The 9,283-nt window shown below is 42.3% G+C and overlaps 1 protein-coding gene across 1 annotated transcript in view; it reads left to right on the forward strand.

Moving 5' to 3' along the window:
- Positions 1-234, forward strand: part of T265_09681 (hypothetical protein) — a gene marked incomplete at both ends in the record, with an annotated part of 6,604 nt that extends 6,370 nt beyond the window's left edge. The window contains one exon of the mRNA XM_009175836.1: positions 33-234. Within this exon, the coding sequence (XP_009174100.1) occupies positions 33-234 (202 nt within the window). The remainder of the gene's footprint in view (positions 1-32) is intronic.
- Between the last annotated feature and the right edge of the window lie 9,049 nt (positions 235-9,283).

Consider the following 9,283-nt stretch of genomic DNA (forward strand, 5'->3'; position numbering starts at 1 on the left):
TCGACTTCCCCTGTCTAGGTTTGGGCAACCAGGCAGTATCCCAACCCTTCGGGTGGCATGGCAGTTAGGCACCGAAAGGGTGTTACAGCTGAACAATTTCTTTTTCTTTCTTCGTCTGAACCTTTTCTGTACTCAACTAGCTACATAGTTTCCAACACCATAAAAAAGTCAAATTTTCTGTTCAAATTTGATAGTTTAAAACATTTAGGCCACAGTAGACTTTTGAATAGATGATGTTAGATCGATGTACCGTTCAAAGCAGCCTAAGTGATGATTTTTTACTTAATTTATGAGAATATCTGAACTCTGTGAGACTAGCTCCAACTTTTTCCCCGAGGGAGGACGAACTAAACTGGCTGAATGCCTCAGTTACCCGAATAAGATTATCTACATTTGAACGCTTCTGTAGCAATCATATCATGCATTACCCGAAGGACTTTTACACATCCAGAAGGTCATCGGTAGAGAGTGGCAACTTCAAAGTAGATTTTCTATGAATAATTCAATAACTTCAAAGCAGTACAATGAATATAACCTATTCAGATCAAATCTGAAAAATCTTTGTTCTCAAAAGTGAACAACTGCAAGAATTTATCCCCCCATAACCAAGGGGAATCAAATAAACTGTATGGGTTTTTTGCTGGGGTATTCACCAGCGATTCGGTGTCTGCACAGTTTTGGTAATTTCACTGACCGCCCAGTGATTTTAGCCCAGAGTGCAAAATGCAACCAGGAAGATAACCTGAAGGTTATTCGACACTACACAGCACCAAGTAGACAGGGGCGGTTGGTGTGCTGTCTGGAATAATAGCATACACAAATGTGGATGCCTAAGAGACGCTTGGTTCCACAATCTCCACTTCATAGCTCTTAAAACGAACCAAATTCTGGGTGACACGTACCAAACTGAGAGGGAGAATGTGAGCAGATTACCATGAGTTTGTGTAGTTGCTAAAACGATTTTTTTCTTTCATACTGAGGATTGAATTGGAGTCTATCGGTTGTCAGTGCGCTTCTCATATTCACTCGTTTGTAAGAGTTTCTCCTCCTCTAATATCAGGGATGTGGTATCCTTGTGTATAATAGCAAATTTGGTAAAATACGACACCTTGAACATTTCTGGGGGTTTGGCACAAAGTTCAACTAATAAATATAGCTGAATCTCACTTTCATTGAAAACTTTTCACTAGCTACATCCGCAGCGGTGTAATGTTAGCGTAATTCGTCAACCACAAAAACGACTGCCAAAACCGACGGTATAAAATTCCCGCCAGTTTTGGTCACAGTGAATCTTTTTCGTGATTGGAAAGACTAAACGCAGATCATTGGGATCCCGGCCAATAAGCGATGCTGGAGTCACGTGACCGAATGAGACCCAACGCAAATCCATTATACCGACGCCAAGCATGTAAGAAAACAGTTAGAAAAAAGTTTCCGGTTAAGTGAGCAACAGAGAGGTTTGTTCTGAGAGAGTTTACCGTGATCCTCGTGTAACCGCCCTTCCGGTAACGACTCCGTAACCAACACGATCAAATGGCTCCTCCAAGCCAAGGTGTATTGGTCCAAAGCACAGTTTTCTGGAAGAATCCCGCCGAACTTAGAGCTAGGTTGACGAAACCGTTCCCGCAATCGAGTAAGTGCTACAAAGGGATAATACTATCATAACTGATATCTTATGGATTTGCATCATCAGCTGGTTTCCTTTCAAACATCCATGAAGATCTACTCACAAGCTTGCTGAAAACTCTTCGACAGCCCACGACCGGTTTCGCCCTTCTTGGGGCTCATCAGGTAGGCGCAGTCCCCGAGTTTCCGTCAACCTTATGATCTACTTGAACCCAAATTGAATCATGAGGCGGCCTGTGTGCAGCACGTTCAGCTGGAGGACATCATAAACGGGAGATTCAATTAAGCCTCCCGTGAAAGCCAAATTGATTTGCAAATGAGTGTATTTCTCGAATCCATGAAGATCTTTCAAGTTGTGGGATCAGAGGTGATATCTTTTGCTACACCGTCAGACTGTTCTCAAGTTAGCCAATCTGGGAATCGCTGAGATAAATCAAAGCGTCAAATAGTTGAGACAATGTATGGGAACATGGGTCAGTATGCTTTGAGGTAACAAAACCACACAAATATTCAACTGTTTGGTGATTGAAAACATTTAAAATGGAGAAGCTACATTCATCGTTTTTTAGCTCACGAACGTTCGTTATAAAACTTACGTCATTTGGTCCTGCGTAGTTGATCCAGATTTAAGTCTGACAGTTCCTCGACAGGTCCTTCACTGAAGGAAAAACTAGGTGGGCTAAGGGTGCTTGTGTATTGTACAGGGACCGGAAATCCTAAAATTGGGACAAGAACAGTAAGGTAATACTGTGGAATAAAAACCAAAAAGTATTCTCTTGAACCACATAGCCACCATCACTCCATCCTACACAACGCGTGTTGTTCACGTCGGGCCTCCAAAGGATTTAGAAAGATGGCACTGGATCTTACACAAGGCAGCCTAGTTTCATCTTCTTCTGTTCTCTCCTAGGGTTCCATTTCCATTTATCCAACCCTGATGGCTGTTTTCTGCTAGTGTGTTTGTTTTGCATATAAATTAATGTTAATAGCGTGAATTTTAGGTTGGTTAACTTTTAAGCTGGCCGGTAAATGGCCTATCGTAAATCGTTGTTGCTACTCACGTGCTTGGCAGTGCATTACCTAGTGGCAGACGATTATAGTGTACGTGGGCATATCATAAATCCGTCTTCTTCTGTTCTCTCCTAGGGTTCCATTTCCATTTATCCAACCCTGATGGCTGTTTTCTGCTAGTGTGTTTGTTTTGCATATAAATTAATGTTAATAGCCTGAATTTTAGGTTGGTTAACTTTTAAGTTGGCAGGTAAATGGCCTATCGTAAATCCTTATTGTTACCCACTTGGTTGACAGTTCATTTCCTAGTGGCAGACGATTATAGTGTGCGACGGCATATCATCTCCTCACAATGTTGCTGAAATCCCTATAAAGGCCCACGACCGATCTCGCCCTTCTTCATCAGGAAGGCGTAGCCTCCGCCAATCTTTTGTTCTGCTTGGGTTTTTGGGACCTTCTGATAGTAACTACAGACGCATATCGGTTTTCCATTCGGAGTTTGAAACCTGCAGCCTGATGAACACACAGTGTTGGTAACCATAGCCTTACTAAAAGGATCACTCCAGAGAATACATTTAAATATTTTTACACAGGTGAACTTTTCCGAAAAGTTCCATGAAAATCTTCGTGGAAAATACCACTGATGATGTGCCAATAATCAAGTCCAGTTTAAGTAACCACTTCCGTTTAGTCACCACAAGGCTACTGTTAACCGGAATGATGATCAGTTCTGACTCGCCTTGCACCGAGTTCCCAGAGTTTAAAGTGTGGGAAACGCTTTTAGGGCAAGTCCAAACCAATTTTAGTGTCAGCGTAGTTCAGGGTCTGAAATGTCTCTTGTTATTTATCACTTGGACTTGTCCTATGTGCACGTTCCACATTATACATGTCAACGGTTATTGTTATGCTATATGAAGGGTCACATCCCCAGTTTCTTCAGGGCACTCAGTTGTCTGAAAGAACACCGAAGGGCTTTTTAACCGGGCAGTACGCGACTAGGTGTTGCCAGGCTGAAACGTCATTTCTTCTACGCATTGCCGATAGTAAACGGAAAGCAGTCGTCTTGTGATATTCTAATATGTGAATTGGATGTGGTCGCTTCCCCTATTCCAACAGAAATAAAATCAAAAACTACCCGAGATCATCCAATGCTAATGTCAAGTGCAGACCCCTTTTTGCAACATACGAACAGGAAACCAAGCCATCTGGAAAGTCCAGATCTCACCTCTCATCACCAAATCGCCTTGTCTCCTTCTGTCACTTCTGTGAACACATTGTTTTGGAACGGAGTGACACAACTAGGACTAATACCTGGGTTTCAGTCATTCTGCTGTGCCGTAAAGAAACTAATCAAAATTCCTAGTTAAAAGTTTTTCCGAAATTGCACATGCCTAGTCGTATAACAGCGATGTTTGCAAATAGATGCGACTGAGTCTAAGAAACAACCATTGAAGAGTTCATATCCAGCAATTAACATGCAGGAGAATATGGCCTACCTGAAATCCACCCAAATATTAGGTCCCTGATACCCGAGTGCCTCGTTAAGATGAGGAACAAATGCTTTCATCAAATGTGAACATCTTTACTCGTTTTCTTCCAGTGTTCGCCGTGTCAAGGAAGGAAAACCAATCGATAAAAACAGAAGCACAGCTACTAAGTCTTATGAACTCAGAGAGTTTGTTGTTGCTTCGACTTTAATATCCAGATTTAAGGTTTGATGTAAACAACCGGACTATGGCGATGCTTAAAGGGTACATTGGCTCCACAGTATAATCCATTTTTTATCCAATTCCCCACTATTGTTTATTACTCACCTGTTCACGAGTATACCTAGACATCGGTGAGTAATATTACTTCAATCGGTCTGATATCTGCGATTTCGAAATATCCCCCTTTAAGAATGCTAAAGCATTCGACCTCGAGCAGATGTGATTAACCCATACTTACATTTCACGACACAACTGGTTCAGATATTTTTTACAGATAGGAGGGAGTCTTCACTGCTCGTCAGAATATCACTAGAGTTTCACGAAGTGTCCGCTGCTGGTGATTTTCAACAGGGATGAACCGGTACTTCACCATAGACGGGCTGTGATAGGAGGGTGATATCTTGATTGAAACTCGGAATTTCATCACATCCCACACACATCGATTGTACAGAAGCAGTGGCAAAGGCTATTACGACGTCCTAATTCTGTCGTCGACTTGTCAGAGTAAGCGATCAATAACTGGTTGGTTGCTGATCAGCAAATAAATTGTGGAGACCATTGAAACTTTGAAAGCCATGCTGACGTCGGTCAATCTTATGAAAACAGTGCCTGCTGATTGTAGCGTAACGCCCAACAAGTGGTGCGGTTGAGAAAACAGATTTATAAACCTTCCGGTTTCCTATCAAGCTTATTCATTTTAAACGCTACTGGTGACTTACTTGAATGTGGTTTTTACTGTAAATGTGAATTGTTTACCGTTTTGTCACGTCGGAGGCTGTTACGCCCATCCTGTAGGTGCGCTGCAGGCCACGCCCTTCACCGATCTTCAGATGGAAATAAACAATTGTTGACCTTTTATGAACGAAACGTTGGTGCAAATTTCCAACAAGTGGTGCGGTTGAGAAAACAGATTTATAAACCTTCCGGTTTCCTATCAAGCTTATTCATTTTAAACGCTACTGGTGACTTACTTGAATGTGGTTTTTACTGTAAATGTGAATTGTTTACCGTTTTGTCACGTCGGAGGCTGTTACGCCCATCCTGTAGGTGCGCTGCAGGCCACGCCCTTCACCGATCTTCAGATGGAAATAAACAATTGTTGACCTTTTATGAACGAAACGTTGTGTGCAAATTTTCCGTTTGTGCTAGCAGTGGGCTCAAATATCAGCAAACGCATACTTCGTATTATCGGTGACGACAGGTGGATCTATAGAAAACTATTCTACGCTCTCGAGAAATACACTCATTTGCAAATCAATTTTGTCTTCACGAGAGACTCAACTGAATCTCTCGTTTATGATATTCTACAACCGCCTCATGTTTCAGTTGGCACCATATTCGAGATACTGCAGTATATTTTCATAGAGGAAACTACTCACAAGTTGGACTGTCGAAGAGTTTTCAGCAACCTTGTGAGTAGTTTCCTTTAGGAAAATATTCTACGCCCTCTTCATCCACTTTATTGGCCCATGAACTGCTACAGTGAAGAGCCCCTTACGAGGTGAAAAAGGATTGTCAATAATCTGCATTAGGGTTCGCGAGCTCTAACGGAGTGTCATTCGAAAAATTGTTTCTCATCATTAATTATGCATATGCCTTCCTCGTGGTTGACTTATCGGAGTGCGTCCGGTTCTTACGTGAGTGGGATGTGTATTGAGATATGTCTACTGATTTCCCCTGAGAATAGCTGACCAACCCAACCCCATCTACCCGGAGGAAAGTAATTACTTTAGTCAGGTTGATAGAAACAATCGACCAGTTGGAATGCGCCACACTTGTGGAGATGAACATCTAACGATTTCGTTGAGTCGGATGCTTGCTTCTGTCTGCTATCCAGTTAACTGGTGAAAATCAGTAGATTCACCTCCCCAAAAGGTTTTATGACGAGTTCCGCCAACCTGAGTATTGTGGCCAAGCAAAGTTTTTGGCACGAAAAGAACATTGGCACGTGGGTCTTGGATATCTTCAAATTTACTGTTCATTGTCCCCCATGCTAAAACCAACAAGGGGGACAATAAAGGTAGTTTGTTTGGTGGTTCTTTTTAGAGGGCAGGGTAACCCTGCGAGCAGATACTAGACACAGTTCTTAAAAGACGGAATTATAAGATTGCTTGTTCCACGTCAAACGTAGGAACACAAAGTCCACACCTGATTCACTCTGTATCTGCCTAAAGATTACCAGTTGATTTTCTCAGCATCTGAATTAAGCCCCATGCGTGACATTTACGATGGGTCTACAATGGGTCCCTCAACCATCCTAAAGAAATTGATGTAACTCGACGTAGAGTAAGAGCAACTCTGGCTCATCCAATGTAGTTGCTCTTGGACTCAGCATTTGTAAAATACACCAGATCAAGGAAAACATGGGTCAACATAAAAACTGATTAATGCGTGGCTGCACAAGTCGGAGAGATCATTTAAGAGACGAAAGCTAGGTTGCATGAAAACAATCGATAACCAGAACTGGGTGAAATGCATTGCTTGACCACTGGCTGTTGACGAGCTAAACGGTCGGTGGAACTAAGATCAGGCTAAGGCAAATAAACGTCGATAACCCTGGTCGGAAGGATCTGGCAACTGACCCACATGACCGAGAGAAATACAACCATATCCCGTCGGTTTTGTTCGAGCTAAATTAACTAAAATGAAATAGAAACCTGCATTCTGCATTCCAAAATATCCAAACAAAATGATAGTTCACTACCATACTACAGCAAGTATACAATACGGTTCTTACTATTCACTATCCCAAGATGAAGTCACCCTGTAGATGAAACATTTTGGACCCTCCCGTATTTGATCATCGAGAGGATACTGTATTTTGTTTTGGTTTCAATACCGTAAATCGATCATGTTTTGCGATTTGAATTGGAAGTAAACAAAGTCAGTCGACATATGAAGGAAAAAGCCGGATATACCGCCTTTAATACAGGAACATGTTTCTCGCAAAACCAAATTTGTTTGAAAATGAGGGTATTTCGTTAATTCCGGGCAATCTGGTTTCAAATTGAACATGAGGTTGACGAGAACTCGGGGACTGCGCCTACGTGATTAACCTCAGGGAGGACAAAACCGGTCGTGGGCTGTCGAGGAATTTTCGGCAACCTTATGAGTAATATATTACCTCTACACATATTAAGACCTAGTTTTGCACACAAACTTGATGGATCATCGTCATCTGACGGAAAGCAGGCGGTTTTGTGTACCAGGACTCAGAGCGATGTTTCGGACTCTACAAGGTGGCCAACGGACTGGATATATCCTACGATTGATGCTACCGGTTTCTGGTTTCGTCTGTATTGTAAAATATTTGCCGCGAAAAACACCGCCGTTTAATCCCAATCGTTTTGCTCGGGTGTTTACCAAGCCAACATCAATTACGTCTTGTGCCGGCATGCTTATTTTTATCCCAATAACCCCCTTCTTAATAATAGGAGGATTGAAAACTAAAAATCGATCATTACTTACCGGAAGTATGCGTTTCAAACATTGAAGCAGGCTTTCAGTGACTACACGCTCTTCAGAACGAATGTAGCCATCTGCAGAATCAATCTAAATATGATTTTTTGCATAAATTTTCAGTGGTCTTCACATTCATTCTAACAATGGATAACTGAGTTTCAGTCATTTGAATTGCACGTTACAAACTAAGACCGATGCTGCAAAGCCTCTGGTAGATTCGCGCAACCGGGAAAAGTAAACGCGGTGAGGAGTTGCACAACGCTCCCAATCCTCAGGATCCAGGCATATTTATCAGGAAACTAGTAACTTTTTGACTTGACGTGATCAGCAAGTTTCCGCTTTGCTTTCACAACACAAATGAACGGAAACCTATAGGCTAATCCGTTTTAAACACAGATTTTTACCGTGACAGCACGTGTATAATCTTTGTAATTGGTGGTCGTTGGCTTACTCGTTGAGCTGGGCGATTTGATTGCAAACGTTTCATCACCAATCGAGGTGATATCATCAGCGCGTTAGCGTGAAGCGTAGCGGTGGGTTGGTGGTTATGCAAACAACCACACCAAATAGAGGTTACAGCCAAAGGATTATCATTTATTGATTGTCCGTACGTATGAGAAAAAAGTAGAAGATACTTATATTGTGTGTAGACCACAGCTACCTAGGAGTTGGTTGTAACTGCAGCGAAATAAGGAAGGAGTCGCATTTATGAGCATCCCACCCTGAAATGCAGAAAAGGTTCACTCCGATACACAATAGAATATCAATCACCCAATTAGTTCGGCTAAAGTTCGAGCTGGAAAACAGAACTGCCAAGATGAGGGAACAACTCAAGCACTAAAATACACTCTGTCCTAAGCAGCTGATGACGTACATTCGGTCTTATTTGACTAACCATCTATCCCCACATGACCTTCGTAAACCAGAACTGTCACGAAGGCCTAATACTTTACAAAATCTGCGGAGTTTCACTTACGAACCCCTTTCCGTTCGTTACGGTAGCGATTTTCCAACGTCTCTACCTCAAAATTATGCCAAGATGATCCAGTAAATCTTGTGCTGATTTGAGCTATTTTGCACTGGCTTGCTGTCGCCACTTTTTCATTTTTCTTCCTCCAAGGAGGCTCATATCTACCAACCGGAAATTCACAATTTGGGTTCACAATGAATGATGAGGTTCAAAGTGTGATACCCCACAAAGTCAGTTTGGATCCGACCAGTCGGCTTCAACCCACATCACAATACAAGCTGAAACATTGTCTCAGCATCAATCGTGAGTGGGTCGGCGAACATAGAGCGGCTCATAGACGTCCGTCCAAAAGTAAGGTTGTATATCTGCAAGGATACGGTGCAATAATCACTGACCTTATTCACTCTACAGTGTCGCACAACGTTGTGCGCACAACCACCAACCCACCGCCACGCACTACTACGCTCCACAATAACGCACTGATGATGTCACCTCGAATGGTGAT

This window comes from Opisthorchis viverrini (genome assembly GCF_000715545.1).
Source record: "Opisthorchis viverrini unplaced genomic scaffold opera_v5_297, whole genome shotgun sequence".
Lineage (NCBI taxonomy): Eukaryota > Metazoa > Platyhelminthes > Trematoda > Opisthorchiida > Opisthorchiidae > Opisthorchis > Opisthorchis viverrini.